We start from the raw sequence: 15,791 nt of genomic DNA on the forward strand, positions 1-15,791 counted from the left end.
TGTTTGGCTTTGAGCACCGGAGTCCCCTTTAGCTCTCATTTAAACGGTCTGATTCAAGGACATGATGTTTCAGTGGTCTTTCTGAGGAGGTGTGCATGTGCTGAAAAGCTTTGGTTTGAATAGATTTAAAATCTTGAAGTAAGACAGTGCCCATGTTCAGGGATTAGTGATTGTTTTGTAATTCTTTTTAGCTCCTTGAATTAATTTTGGAAATGTGATTTTTAGAAATTTTATTCAGTAAGTTTGGGGAGCTAATTCTTGATCACCTTTTTGACTTGGTTACATATTTTCTAAGGAAAATAACTAAAACTTTAAAAATTTAATAGTGTATATATATCCATTTTATTACTTTTAGAGAGTGAGTAAAGGAATTCTTAAAGCATTTGGTAATTCTACTGAAAAATTGGATGAAGAACTAAAAAATAAAGTTAAAGGTAATGTCTGACTTTTTGAACTAACACACTATAGTTGAATTCTTCTGTATCTTAGGACGAGATTGCTGGCACATGTTATTTCAAATTCACAGTTATTAACATAATTTTTCTTTATCATCATTGATTTTAAAAAGGTATTCAGTACTCCAGAGGTGAATATTTTAGAAAAATTTAACTTTTGGTGTATTTTTATGCAGTGTTATAGTGAAATTTATAAAGATAGAGCTAAAATGACATCATGATTTTATTTTACAAAAGCTTACACCGTTGGCCCTTGAACAATGCATAAGTTAGGGGCACCAGTCTCTTCCTGCATCATTCTCGCACACTCAGAAATCTACTTTTATAACTTTTCCACTCTCCCAAAACTTAACTACTAATAGCTCACTTTTGACTGGGAGCCTTACTGATAATCTAAACAGTAAAGTAACATTAATTTTGTTTGTGATATGTATTATGTACAGTATTCTCACAATAAAGTTAAATTAGAGGAAAGAAAATGTTATTTAGAAAATCATGAGGAAGTGAAAATACATTTTCAGTACTGTGCCATAATTATTGAAAGGAATCACGTATAGGTGGACCCACACAGTTCAAACCTGTGTTGTTCAAAGGTCAACTGTATTTCTAATTAGCAGTGATATGTCAGTTATAGTTGTCTATGTGAGTTTTCAGTAGCTGGTTTGTTAATCATGGAGCCAACTTCATTATTACTGTTGTGTGGCATTTGAAGATTTTAGGACAGGTTAGTCCAACAGAACTTTCTGTGATAGTAGAACTCTTGCATATTTATGCTGTCTGATACAGTAGCCACTAGCCACACGTGGCCATTTAGCCCTTGAAATGTGACGGAGATGACTGAGGTACTAAATTTTTATCTTTATTTAATTTTAATTTAAATCATTACAAGTGACTAGTGGCTACTGTATTGTAAAGTGCAGGTTTTTTTTGTATGTTTTTTGTGGGGCTTGAACTCATGGCCCCGAGATCAAGAATCAGATGCTCTATTAACTGAGCCAGCCGGATTCTTGTGAAGCATAGTTTAGAATCAATATGTAGCACCTGTGTGCCTCCTTCGTGCCCTTTAGGGCCAGACTAGTAACAGAGAGAATCCTGCCCTGCTGGCGCTGTCATTAAATATGTTTCTCTATAAATGGACACGCTTGCCATTTGAATAAGGCTCTTCTACATTTCATGTATTTAGAAAATTGGGTGACCAGGTAGTAAAATTGTCACCTTATACTAAACGTACCAAGATTATTTCTGGGAACAGAAAAATTAAAAGGAAGATTTTGTCTGAAACATTTTCCTGATTTTTGTTTTTGTTTTTTTGGTTTTGAATGAAGTTCAGTCTTAAGAGCTTAAAAGCAAGTACATTCTCTCTTGAGTTCTTTGCTAAATATTATTAGAGTGGTAGATCTAGAAGTGATCTAGACTACCATCCAGGTTGGCCCCATCTGTTCATCTTACTACCATGGGTATTGATATATAGAAAGTCTCACTGACTTGCATAGTTATTTTCTACTGATTAGATCTATGATAAGAACTTTTTCTTTTTCATGAGACATGATTGTGTTAAATCATGTTATGCTCAAAAGTAGAGTAGATGTTGCCGATTATAGCATAAAAATAAAATGGTAATTATGAACAGAGAAAACTTGTGGGATAGGAAATAAAAAATAAAATTTTAGGGTTAGATGGGGAAGTAAATAGTTTTAACTTATTCAAATAATTATATAAGGGTAATTGATAAATTTTCTTTTCCCTTTTTTAGATTATGAAAAGAAAAAATCTGTACCAAGTTTTGTGGACCGCATCTTCGGTGGTGAACTAACTAGTACAATCATGTGTGATGAATGCAGAACTGTAAGTTGATGTACTATGGACTCCATTTTTTCATTAATATTAATAGAGTATAGTTAATCAGTTGTATCTTTCAAAAACAAATGTGTAGGTTCATAAGGATTCTTTGTTGGACTGCCCAAATCTGCATAGTTCTTTCCTGGGACTGTGAACACTTCTTATACCTGAAAGAAGTTAGTTTAACATTTTAATTTATTTCTCCTAACCCAAAGCCCTCAACACTGTGTAATTTATCATTTTCCTTAGAATGTAATTTAAAATGTAACAACCCCTCCCCCTCCATGATCTTATTCTATAATGTCTAAAATGAATCTTTTCCTTCCTTTTTACGTTTTCTTTTTGGTTGGTTAAGGTCTCCTTGGTTCATGAATCTTTCCTTGATTTGTCTCTACCGGTTTTAGATGATCAGGTAAGACTTAAGAATTTATTTATTTATTTATATTTTATATTATTAAATATAAATATTTAATATAAATATTATATTTAAATATATAAATATTATTTATTTTTATATTTATATTTTGTAAATAAAAATCTATTTATAGATTTTTCCCCCCCTCTGTGTTAGATTTTATGAGGGAAGCCTTGTCACTTTTTCCAAGTTTGTACATTAGGCCTTGGAGGAGTTTTTTAAAATGTATTTGAGATAGAAGAATTTTAAAGGTTTGAATAAAAATTGGGGTAAATGCTTTTTTATTTTAAAAGAAGGTAGATGGTGTGTTTAGAATTCTTTATAGATGATTAGCTTGATTGGTTAGCATATTGGGGAAATGTCTTTTTCATATTAAAAGTTACTATTTTTTTTTCATTATTTAAGACTAAAAACAAATCCTTTACAGTCTTCAGTTCATACATGCTCTGTATCTCAGTTTTAAGTCATATTAATTCAGTTCCAATCAAGTAGTGGTTGGAAAAAGAGAACCTGTTATGAATATTGGATAAATCATTATTCAACTTCATATGAATTCGGGGTCCCTTTAATCAGTATTACTTAGTGACTAAAGTCTTACCAAATTTATTTTGTCTTTCTCTAAAACTCATTTATGTGGAAAGAAGGAAAAGGATAAAAAGGAATGTCTGTAGTGGGACAAGTAAATCACCGATAAACAGAAACTGCTTTTAGAAAGTGGCATAATTATTGTGGGATGCAGCACGTATCTGATAAAATGCATGGTATTCCTTTCTATTTTGCTGGCATGTGAAGTTGCCTTTTTTACTGTTTTGTTTGTTGGCTTGTTTTCTCAGTATTTGAAGATTGCTTTCTAGATTCTTTGGAGATGAAAGAGTTTTGTCCTGGATATATTTTCAAACATTGTGGAAAGTAAATCCAGTGTGAAATAGGAGTAGAAAAATATTTAGGTAACATGAAATCTCTTCACCAAACAGTAGTTGTAAAATTTTATTTTTGGCCCGTATTTTAAGAACGGTAAGAAGAGTATAAATGAAAAAAATTTGAAAAAGACAATGGAGGATGAAGATAAAGAGAGCGAGGAGGAGAAAGATAATGACAGTTACATGAAAGAAAGGAGTGACATTCCTTCAGGAACAAGTAAGCACTTACAGAAAAAAGCAAAGAAGCAAGCCAAAAAGCAAGCCAAGGTGGGTAACTAGGAAGAAAACTATGATTTTTATAAATTTATATTTGCAACTATTGAATCTGAAGTCTGAATGATAGAAAAGGTTGTGCGTTTTTTTTTAACCCTGCATTACTTTTGAGAACTTTTTTTTTAAGAGAGTGAGAGTAAGGGTGGGGTAGGGGAAGAGGTGGAAGGAGAGGGAGAGAGAGAATCCCAAGCAGGCTCCACACCCCGCCCAGCACTGACCCCACGCAGGACCCAGTCCCCACAACCCCGAGATCCCCACCCGAGCCGAAATCAAGAGTCGGACACTCAACCGACTGAGCCTTGCAGGCACCCCTACTTGTGAGAACTTTTTAAGAGTTTTAGTTCATTTTTAACAATTTTTTGAGTTCTTAATACATTGACTTTCAAAAACTTAAAAATATATAAAGACACAGTATGAAAGTCCTCCACCACCCCTATCCTTTTTATAACAGATAACCCCTTTCATTAGTGTCCTGTGTGTTCTTCTGGAGTTTGTTTTGGAAAATACGATAAAATACAAATATGTAGTCTTGTTTTTCCCCCCTCATTTTTAAAATATTGTACACACTGTTCTGGACTCTGTGTTTTGTTTCTACTGATTCAGATTCTTGGAGATTTCTCCATTTCAGGACACAAAGATTCCATTGTTTTAAACAGCTGTATAGCATTCTGCTTTATAGATGTACTGTAGTTCATGTCACCGTTTCTCTATTGATTTAGGTTGTTTGTAGTCTTTAACTGTATAACAGCCAGTGCCGCAGTGAATCATCCTATACCCTTGTCATCAGTAGGGCACAGTTTGAAAAGAGGGATGGCGTTTGTAGTTTTGATCAATGTTACCTAATTGCCCTCCACAAAGGCTGTATCAATTTATATTCCCACCAGCAACAATGAGACTTGCTGTTTCTCTTTATCCTTGACAGACGTGTGTTATCAAATTTCTGGATTTCTGGTTTCAAAGATGGAAAATATTTTCTCAGTGCAGTTTTATTTTCCATTTATTTTAATATAAGTAAAGTATATTTTTATATTTGAGCCATCTGTGTTCCCTCTTCTTTGCAGTATTTGCTTATATCCTTTCTCTGTTTTCCTTTCATGTTACAACTGTTTGTAGCTGAAGCACATTGGAAAATGTTTGTGTCCTGTCTGTGTCCTTTGGCCTCCTGGTATTACAGATTAGCCTCACGGAGACTGTTGTTTTACCATACATCTTTAGGCATTCCAGTGACAGGGAGTGTCATTGAAATGCCTTTTTCCCTACTTTACTTGGGAGTAGGCTGCAAATGGCAAATAAAATCATTTTAGGAGGGAAGTCCTTTATTGTCCTCTGTTCATGAGACTTCCTTGCTTCCTCCTAATTGGGGGCCATTTGTTTCCTGGGATGTTTTCCTCCATCCTGCCCAAAGCAGTCCTGTACTTGTGCATCTTTGTTTTCAGTTTCTTTTTTCTTCCTTCAGTTAAACCATGACCCAATAATCATGACTCACATGGACACATCCCTTCCTGCTGTTTGTGTAGTCACACTCCCCACGTGGTTTACTACTTGGCTGTTTGGGCTTGACAGTGTCTTTCTAGGCTCCTACTCTGTCTAGGTCACTTCACTTAGAACACCGACCATGTCTTGCACATTTTTATTTGCCCTGTGTGACAGTATTTTGACAATTGGTGATGGTTTATTCCTGCCTTCAGTTAAAGAACTTTCTTCATAATTTATTTCATCCCTGATAATAAAGGAACTTTTATTTTCAGAATTTGGGAGTGCACTCTTCCTTATAAACTTATGTTTGATTGATAATCAAGAAAACCTGATGTGGTATATGTATGCTCCCCCTCCCCCCCATTTTTTATAATGTTGTATGCTTTTTGCACAGAACCAACGAAGGCAACAAAAAATTCAAGGAAAAGTTCTTCATTTAAATGATATCTGCACCATTGACCATCCTGAAGATAATGAATGTGAGGTTGAAATGTCACTTCAGGGAGAAGTGGATGTTAAATCTAACCATATCTCAGAAGAGGAAATTACACATAAGGAATATTGTGTTAACCAGAAAGATTTGAATGGCCAAGAAAAAATGATAGAAAGTGTAATTGACAATCAAAAATCCACAGAGGAAGTAGATATGGACAATGTCAACATGGATAATGATCTGGAGGTTTTGGAATCTTCTCCCACTGAATGTACTAGGAATTTAAACGGTGCCTATCTGACAGAAGGGAGCAGTGGAGAAGTGGACATTTCCAGTGGTTTCAGGAACCTTAACTTGAATGCTGCTCTTCAACCTGATGAAATAAATATAGAGATTCTGAATGAGAGTCATTCTCCTGGGACCAAGGTGTATGAAGTTGTAAACGAAGATCCAGAAACTGCTTTCTGTACTCTTGCAAACAGGGAAGCTTTCCATACTGATGAGTGTTCCATCCAACATTGTTTATATCAGTTCACCCGAAATGAGAAACTTCGAGATGCAAATAAACTGCTTTGTGAAGTGTGCACGCGGAGACAGTATAGTGGACCAAAGGCAAACATAAAAGGTACTTACGTTCTCTCACTGAAAGTGAAATTAGTGTTCAGGGGCACATTTTGGGCGGCGTAGGTAGAAAACTGCTATTTTAATTGTATCAGGATTCGGATGGCATCAAGTAAGTTCCTCCCCTGTGTAAATATTTTAACAGAAGGTTGGACAAACAGATTGAAGTGGCCAATACCTTGTGGTGGCCGAACAGCAGATAGAGTGGGACAGTTTGCTCTCCAGTACCTTTCTCTGTGGGTAAATCATCCCACTGGGTTGTTATTGCAACAGGTCTTTAACAGATAATGGCTATTTCTTTGTATCCTCAGTTTCCGGTCAGCATTTGTGATGATCCTCCTCTCCCTTGCATGCAGGAAGCTACACTGCATCTCATCAGTGCACTCCTGTGGCATGCCCAGTGCAAGGTGCTGGGAGGACAGTGCTCTCTCCTAGTCTCATCAAATATAGAACAGAAAAATATTGATAATTCCCTTTCCTCTCTCCCCCTCCCCCCCTTTTTGAGCTTGGGTAAGTGGGTTAAGGAGGGATTATGGTTTCCTAAGGATTCTTACTAGAATCACTGAAACTTTTTAAGGTCTAGCTTTTTATTTGCACGTCAACATAAGAAAATATTTGTGTTGATTTTATAGCATTTGTATTTGCTTTAGAGCAGACATAGGTAAACTGTTGTCCACAGTCAGGTTCTTGTATGGTGTCTTGAAATGTTTTTTATTGATGAACATTTGGAAATGATTTGGTGGTAGAAAATACTAACTTTGAGTCCCAATTAATTAAATGGTATCTCTCCAAAAATAATTCCGGTCTTCTCTTCAATAGAGTAGTTGTACTCAGTTATGGCTGTATTTTGAATTACATCAGTAAAAATGTGTGGGAATTTGTGGAAATCTTTAGTGATACCTACAAAATGTCCTTGATTTTGCCTCTTGGTCCACAGAGCCCAAAATATTTATTATCTGGTCCTTTCCAGAAAGTTTAGAGATAATTGTGTTAGATGTTTAAAATTATTTTATAGCAAATGTGAATGCTTTAGAAGTTGAAGATGATTTTCACACTAAAATTTCTTTCTTTAGGTGAAAGGAAACGTGTTTATACCAATGCCAAAAAGCAGATGCTAATTTCTCTTGCTCCTCCTGTTCTTACTCTTCATTTAAAGAGATTTCAGCAGGTACCCCTTTGTTACCTCAAATTTATTTTAAATATGTAACACTTGCTTTATTTATTATTGTCCCACCATATTACTGTGTTTCTTTGGTTTTCTGTTATTTCTTTATTCTAGCTTTAAAAAAGTAGGGAAGTAAGAAATATATACCTGTGCATGATGAAAGCTTAGTTGAAGATGCCTGTCAAGGTGGAGGAGAAATATAGGCACGATTTTTCTTCAGTTTTACTAAAACTCATGTTGTTCTTTTGAGTAAAATTAGCATCTTACTCTAAGCTTTTTTTCAGGTTAGAAAATAATAAATCCAGTTTACTAGCTGTATTTCACACCTAAGAAAATTAGTAGTATTTTTCTGTTTTGTCTGTAGTACCTTATTTTTACTGACCCTTGATAAAAAGACATTGATAACTCAGATTTTTGTCATTTTGGTGACCCTGTCTTTTCTGGAAGACTTGCTGTAAGCAGTACAAGTTTTAAATTCAACTCCAAATTTCCAAAGTACTTTTAGAATGTTTTCCCTCCCATGGTTGGTGTATGGGTTTGACTAATTGGGTGGATCTCTGTGAACCAAGCACTAAGCTTGTTTAGAGAAGGAGGCTGAGAGTATGTGCTCCATGGAAAAGCATTCTGCTGTTGCTGAGTTTTAAGCACTCAAAACCTCTGATCTAATCTGGCTTTTCTGGGTGGCTAGAGCAGAAACACAGAATTTTCTCATGGGAACAGCTTGCTCCCCCACCCTTTTTTTTTAAAGTAGGCTCCATACCCAGTGTGGTGCCCAACGTTGGGGCTTGAGCCCCTAACCCCTGAGATCAAGACTTGAGCTGAGATCAAGAGTCAGACACTTGACCAGCTGAACCAGATTTCTGGAAGCAGATTTTGTTGTTTTTTTTTTAAATTTATTCATGAGAGAGACAGAAAGAGAGGCAGAGACACAGGCAGAGGGAGGAAAAACAGGGTCCATGCAGGGAGCCCCATGCAGGGAGCCTGATGCAGGACTCAATTCTGGGACTCTGGGGTCACACCCTGAGCCAAAGACGCGAACTGCTAAGCCACCAAGGCATCCACGAAAGCAGATTTCTTAACATGTTGGTGTGTGTGTGTTGTGTGCACTTAGCAGAAATTATTTAGTAGTCAGAAAGAAGAGTCTCCTGAGAAGATTGAACTAGGGTTGGCTATTGGTGTTCATTTGTGCATTGGTGTGGGACTACAGTTTACTTAATGTATATAGCTTTCCCAGGAAAACAACTCAGTCTGTTATCTCTCTTTTTTAGGCTGGTTTTAACCTACGTAAAGTTAACAAACACATAAAATTTCCGGAAATCTTAGATTTGGCTCCTTTTTGTACCCTTAAGTGTAAGGTAAGTGAGAGTGGTCTTTTTGGGAAAATCTTTCCAAAGGGAAATCATACTTTATTTACCAGATACTCCCAACAGTAACTCACTTAAGTAAGAAGTTGATAAGAATGACTGAGTAGAGTGGGTCTTTGATCTTTGTACCATTATAATATCGAGATCTGAGATGAATCATTTTGGTTTTTTTTTTTTTTTTTGGATGAATCATTTTGAACATTAGATTTCAGTTCAGTGATTTTTTTTTCAATCTATATTATTATGGCAGACATTGTCTTGGAAGCCAAAGGTATAAAACTAAAGATCAGCAGATATATTAATTTCAGTTTAATATCGTTGAATATAGTATAGACAGAGGAGGGTGGTATGCACTTAACCCAGTATGTTGGTGGTTCAGAGAAGGCTCTGTGAAGTAGATCACACCTTAACCACTACCTAAAGAAGTAAGAGTTAGTGTGATGGATCAAGAGGAAAAAAAGTTTTCCAGGCAGAGGAAACAGAACAACTAGAGCAAAGATGTATAAAATGATGTGATGAGGACTAGCAGTATAAGCAGTTGTAGAGCTTACAGTAGTACAAAGCCTAGAGAACACTGGGAGGTGAAACCAGAGAAGGGAGATGGGAATGAGGTTTGGAGGATTATCATGCTGAGGAACTTGGGCTTTATTAGGTATGCAGTAGGGTGCCACTGAAGGGTTTAAAGCAGTGGGGTGACATAGCCAGATGTGTATATTACACAGGTTACTTGCTGAAGCATGGAGGCTGGATTTTAGAGGAAAAGACTAGAGAGAAAGCTGCTCTTGTCCTCAACAGACGGGAGGCTGTTGAATTAATTTAGTCAGTGGTGAGGGCTTCACCTAGGGGAAGAAAAGGGCGAGATTGAAAGAATATTTCAGGAGATAAAATTAACCAGACTCATGATTGGATTGGCTCTGTAAGATGAGGAAGAGGCCTTGAAATGGATGGTTACGGGTGGCACAAAAAGAGGTGTTGAGCATGATTCCTGAGGCCTGGCTTGAGTGACGAGGCAGCTGGGTAGATAGGAGTACCATTAGCTGAGTAGGAAATACAGGAAGAAGAGCAGGTTGGGAGGTGGAGAAAGGATAATGACTTTGGTTTCGGGTACATTGAGTTTCTTTTATTTTTGAAATACTCAAGGGGCTTTGGAAAACATTTGGATGTCCATGTCTGAGGCATAGGGCAGAGGGGTTAGGTTCGGAGATAAAGATTTGGAAATCAATACATAGGTTGTGGTTAAAACTGAGGATAATCTATCCTGTGTAGAGCATGGAGAAAGAGAAGAGGTGCTTAATGGCAACTCTGGTGAGCATCTGAATGTAAGAGGCATATGTAGAAGAGGAGGACATTACCAATGATCTCAATGTATCTCCATGTTGCAGAATTTGGACAGAGAAGCTATAGTATTGTATTATATTCTGATTTCAAATGCTTCAGTATAAACCTGAATAGCTTACTTTATGTGCAGAATTTGAAATGATAGAAATTCTCCTGTCCTCCCTCCCGATTTAAAAATTTAAAATTCTCCGCAAAAGGTATTTCAGAGCTGGTGGGTAGGGTGAATTGTAATTTCAGATTGTCACCATGGGGCAGGGCCACTTTTGCTGGTAAACAGAAATACTTTTTGTTGGATTAGTTCAAACACAAGGTTGTTAGGAATCCATTGTTTGCCTAAAATGACATTGCCTCGTGTTCAAGTTTCAAGGAGAGGAGTAGGTGGCCTCAGTGTATCATAGAAAAAGAATTTGAAAGTATTTGTGGATTAGATGGTATAGAGGTCATGGTAAATTTTTAAAGAAGCGTTGGTGACTTCAATGAATTGAGAAATGAACGAGAATATTGGAAATAAAGCATGCAGATATATCAGAGGCTTTGTTGAAAAGTAGTGGATCAATGATTTTTTTTTTTTTTTTTTTTTTTAAGTCTGGGAGACTTAAGAAGGTTGGTAGGCTAAGAGAAAATCTACAAATTGAAGATACAGAAAAGAGAGTTAATTGAGTAAGATCCTGGAGGCCAGAAGAGCTTAGCAACACTACATTGGAGTATTGTCTCTGAACAAAAGGGAGAGATACTTCATCTTCCCAAGAATGGGCAATTTAGACTTGGGTAGATTATATCTCCGTTTTCCTGAAGTGGGAGGTGAGGTCAACTGCAGAGAATAGTAAAGGGCTGGGGTATCCACGGAGGCTAAAGCAGTGGTTAAGTGTGGGCCTGTTTCTGTGAAGGAAATCCACGGAACTAGGGAGCTAACTAAAGAAGTTACCATATCAGAGTGATGGGGGGATCCCAATGAGTCCTCCGTGAATTTACCCATGTGCAGGCTGTGTCATTTTGCTTCCTAGCAGTGGCAGCTGTCTTTGGGGATGGGAAGGGTTTGCTGTAGATTTGAGTAGGGTTTTCTCATCACTCAGTATGCTTGCCAGCTGCTGGTGGGTGAGAGATTGTAGGACTGACACATGTGGTCCGAGTTCTGCGGCTTTAATGTGCAATGTCACGTGAGCAGTGGTAGGTCTGGGGGGGTGGGGGAGGGGCTGTGCTCACACTACCATTCCACTGCCATTAGGAGAAGTGAAGACACAGACTTGGTCAGGAAATGAGGCCAGAGAAAATGAGGACTGGAGGATCCAGTTAGGTTGGAGGGAGGAGACAGGTGAGATGAGAAGTGGAAGAATGGGACCATTGTGGACTGAGGCTAGAAAAGTAGGAAGACTTGTAGCCATAGTTCCGAGTGAGGACCCATCACAGTAGAGTGCTGGGTGTGGCAGCTAAAATGGGCTGGCGGCAGACGTCCTGGGAAGTATATTGAATACTGAATTCCCTGAGGAAGCCGACCGACCGGATTTGAGGTAAAACATGAAGTTCTTCAGTGACTAGGGGGCCACAGATTTGAAGAGAGGCCAGAACTGTGGAAGGACAATGTTGCCCCATTCAGAATTTTTTACAAGAGAACTTAAGTGGAAGTCGTCTGAATGTGGCCCCCAGCTCAGAGAACGTTTTTCCCTGTTACCAATCTATTGTATAGCATATGGGATCTTAATTAAAAGAATAAGCAGCCTCCACGGTTTAGACAGTGAAAGTGAACATTTGAGAAGCCGCACGTCTAGGGGACACGTGTAAGGGGTGGTTTCAACACAACTTGAACACTATCCTCTTGCTCTTAAGAAGGCTTACTGTCTGGGCAGGAACTGGAATGATGGAGCCGTTGAGGTATTTTGCCATTATCACAACCCAGGACTCCTGTGGAAACTGGCAAGTTCAGTTATTTAAGTATCTGAGCAGGTGGCCTCTGGCTTCTGATTTAGCAGAGAATGGTGACACTCACTACTCAGGCTGGGTAAATGTAGAGAAAATAGTAGTTGAGGTCAGGCTTAATGATTTCTACATTCTCCAAGTAAAGGTTAGAAACCCTCCACATAAATTGATCTTGCCACAGGCATCTATAAATGGGACTAGAACTAACTTGAATTCTGTTTACTTTGAAAGAATGTTGCTGAGGAAAATACAAGGGTACTGTATTCGTTATACGGAGTCGTTGAACACAGTGGTACCATGAGGTCAGGGCATTATACTGCCTATGCCAAGGCAAGAGCTGCAAATAGTCATCTTTCTAATCTTGTTCTCCATGGTGATATTCCACAAGGTAAGAGGTCTTGGAAAATTCTAGAATTCAGATTATGGCAAAACCAAAAAATAATGAAACTTGAATCTTTCCATTTATATTTTCTCGACAGATTTTGAAATGCAGTCAACCAAAGGGCAGTGGTTCCACATCAGTGATACACATGTGCAAGCTGTGCCTACAACTAAAGTACTGAACTCACAAGCGTACCTCCTATTTTATGAGAGAGTATTATAATAGTTTCAAAAAGTGATCTCTCCAGAAACAAGTCTATGGCTTTTTAAATGGCTGTAATTAATGATAATAAAGAAGTAAAGACTAACTGTAAAATCATGTTCACTTAAAATTAAACACATCCCAGAAGAAATCATGTTTGTTAAAATATCGAAGGGAAAAATACCTAAAAATTTACAATGGTTTTGTATTGTCATAGTGGTTTTTATTCTTGCTTCCAGTTTCTGGAAAGGATTTGAATTCCTTAAGTGCTCTGTGCTTAAATATGTCTGGGTGGTGGGTTGTAACATTAATAAACTGACTTACCCCCAAAATTTGTTTTATTACTTGGAAAATTTTAAGTTGTGTGCTTAACCCTAGCAGGTAACATTTAAAAAATGTTTCAGACTGCCTAATTAAACTTCAAATGTATTTTTAAAAGTGTTGATTATGTAAGCATAGACATTTGATACTGGCAATAGTATAAAATTGGAAGAAATACCTGTATCTACAATTCTGATGTCATACAGTGTACCTAAGCTGGGGTGTAGGCCTAACTGCATTTGTTCTATGCAACTGTTAACTGACCCAAGGTAGACACTCCTGAGACTTAAGTAATTTGGTATCAGGACCCATTAATGTGCTAGCATGCTAGAGAAAATGTCCTTCTACCCAAGCCTGCCAGCATTTCCAAGTTGCTTACTATCCTAAAAAGCCTTAAGGAATACCAAGCTTGTCTATAAACTTCATCACTCATAACCCTTGTTGACTTTATCTAAGATCCAGTCAGTCCTACTGCTTCCCCAATTCCTTTCAAATGCCAAAAATATAAATTTTAAGTATAAAATTTCAGTGTTAAAGACCTTATATGACCAATATGTATAGTAGCACATATTCCCATAAAACCAGTTAATCTTTCATGTTTTTTCAAAACTCCTTACTGATCTTAAAAAAAAATAAGATCTACTTTATAAAAACTGACTTTCTTAATTTATCTCCATTAGCAGATTATATATATTCAATTGTATTACAAGTATCTTTTATACTCTACTACTAGACTGTATTTTAAGTAAGCCATTCAACAAATCATTCATTGGTACTAAAACAAGTCCTCAAGTCTCAGAATTCCCAGAGCAGAGCTGTCAAAAAACTGGAATCCAGTCTGGGAGATAACAGACTTCCTGTAAAGGGACCCACTTGGTCTCCATTACCACTACTTTACTCTGCTATTTCCTTACAGAAAGCAGCCACAGACCATACGTCAGTAGATGAGCGTGGCTGTGTTCCAAACGTCAGCAGGCGAGGTATATGCTGGAACTGGCCCCTAATTACTTAAGTGGCTTGCCCGATGTCCCCCCGCTAATTTCATTACCAGGGCTGAGACAGAGAATTTACATAGAAGAACAGTGCTCATCAGACAATGAGGCTTTGACAGCAACAACATGTTTATTTTATCATCCAGCTGAGGATATAAACACAAAACACTTCTTCTTAACTTAAGTAAAATATGAAAACATCAGGCAATTCCTAGACTACTACTACAAATGTAGTCTTCACCTACAGTAAAAAACTAAGCCAGTCAATCATTTTGGTCTTCATCCCAGTCTTTCTTCCCACTTGGAGGTTTGGGCCCACCAGCTGGTTTTGCCATGATGATCTGAGAAAATAAAAACCACAAGCACATACTTAGGAACTCTACCTTTAAAATGAAGAGAAAGAATCTTTTTCTATTAGACTGATTCAAGATGAAGCAGTCCTCTCAGTAACAGCAGTCTTACATACGGCACACGAGACACTACCCACAAAGCTGTTAGCTTCCCGCAATGCTTTGCCGGCTTCTGTGGACCTTAACAGCAACAAAACCCACACATGTTAGTGAAGGGCATCCCAACACATGCACTTCAGTAACTCAATAACCCTATGAGCCAAATGTGAAAAATACCTGCATGCATTACTAGTATAAATCAGTTTGGCACCTGATTTGCTATTTATATACGGAGTTCGTCTTGCCAATCATCTTTATCCCAGTTTCCTTGTGGTTTAGGAGCTTTAGGTCCACCTGCCAGTTTTGCCATTATAATCTAAAGTGGTTGGTACATAAATAAAGATATATACAAAAGTTCAAGACTGAAATTTCCTGGTATCTGTAAATGAAAACCATTCAAGTGGCGGGAAATGTGTATTCATAATTACCGAAATATGTAACCTAAAAGAACATACAGCAGCCCCTAATTTATCTAGAATGCCTTAAGTTTGTTCCAAGTAGAACCATCTAGCATTTTTAAAGGATTTGTTTGGGAGAAAAAAATAGTGGCAGCTTTGGGCTCAAATAAAATTGGGACAAACTAAATTAAATTAGCTGGCTTTCCTCAAAGCAGAACTCTCAGACTCTAATGTACATTCTCAATCTCAAAACTGAAAATAACTATTCGTTGCTTAACCAAATTTAGACGACTAAGATCTATACAACATCAAGGGGTCTGGCTTGTGTCTCCAGCAACACAGATTATAAAACATCTTCACTACCACCTCTAATAGATTCAACGACCCTTTTCAGAAGCTTCTATAGGAAATCTAACTTGAAATATTTCACGTAACATTTTATTGAGGTTAAGGTCAGACTGAATTAAAGGGATTAGGAACAGTTTTAGAACCAAGAACAGTTCTTGGGCCTCCTTTCAGAATTTCTGATTCAGTGGGTCTGCTGGGGCCCTGAGATTTTATTTGTATTTTTAGCAAATTCTTACATGATCTTGATGCTGTTGATTTGAGGACTATAATTTCAGAACTAGTCAAACATTTGAGCAAAGATGAACCCCAGGTCTACATTATTCAACACTTAAAACTTGGTTTCTAAGTCCCGCTCCCGAACACATACTATACAAAATTAGTCATAACTATCTTGAAAAGTACAAGTTCATTATAGTAAACTGGTTACTGGTAGTCCGGTGGGTTCTTCACATACATAATTTAGGAACGGCCACAGACGCACAATGAA

General features: G+C 37.4%; 2 protein-coding genes across 8 annotated transcripts in view; one reads left to right on the forward strand and one right to left on the reverse strand.

Annotated features, from left to right (window-relative positions):
* The window catches only part of USP16 (ubiquitin specific peptidase 16), a 27,491-nt gene extending 12,573 nt beyond the window's left edge, over positions 1-14,918 (forward strand). For all 6 annotated transcript variants that reach the window (XM_077878916.1, XM_077878912.1, XM_077878915.1 and 3 more), the window contains 9 exons: positions 356-434; positions 2,209-2,300; positions 2,650-2,706; positions 3,720-3,896; positions 5,773-6,436; positions 7,506-7,600; positions 8,866-8,952; positions 12,445-12,601; positions 12,693-14,918. In XM_077878916.1, coding sequence (XP_077735042.1) covers positions 356-434; positions 2,209-2,300; positions 2,650-2,706; positions 3,720-3,896; positions 5,773-6,436; positions 7,506-7,600; positions 8,866-8,952; positions 12,445-12,601; positions 12,693-12,817 — 1,533 coding nt within the window. In that variant the 3' untranslated portion in view covers positions 12,818-14,918. The remainder of the gene's footprint in view (positions 1-355; positions 435-2,208; positions 2,301-2,649; positions 2,707-3,719; positions 3,897-5,772; positions 6,437-7,505; positions 7,601-8,865; positions 8,953-12,444; positions 12,602-12,692) is intronic.
* Positions 14,221-15,791, reverse strand: part of CCT8 (chaperonin containing TCP1 subunit 8) — a 13,783-nt gene continuing 12,212 nt past the window's right edge. The window contains exons 15-16 of one of the 2 annotated variants that reach the window (XM_077878919.1): positions 14,770-14,874; positions 14,221-14,450 (exon numbers count right to left, since the gene is read on the reverse strand). In XM_077878919.1, the coding sequence (XP_077735045.1) occupies positions 14,782-14,874 (93 nt within the window). In that variant the 3' untranslated portion in view covers positions 14,221-14,450; positions 14,770-14,781. The remainder of the gene's footprint in view (positions 14,451-14,769; positions 14,875-15,791) is intronic. The other variant, XM_077878920.1, reaches the window with a different exon arrangement.

This window comes from Canis aureus, chromosome 30, assembly GCF_053574225.1.
Source record: "Canis aureus isolate CA01 chromosome 30, VMU_Caureus_v.1.0, whole genome shotgun sequence".
Classification (NCBI taxonomy): Eukaryota; Metazoa; Chordata; class Mammalia; order Carnivora; family Canidae; genus Canis; species Canis aureus.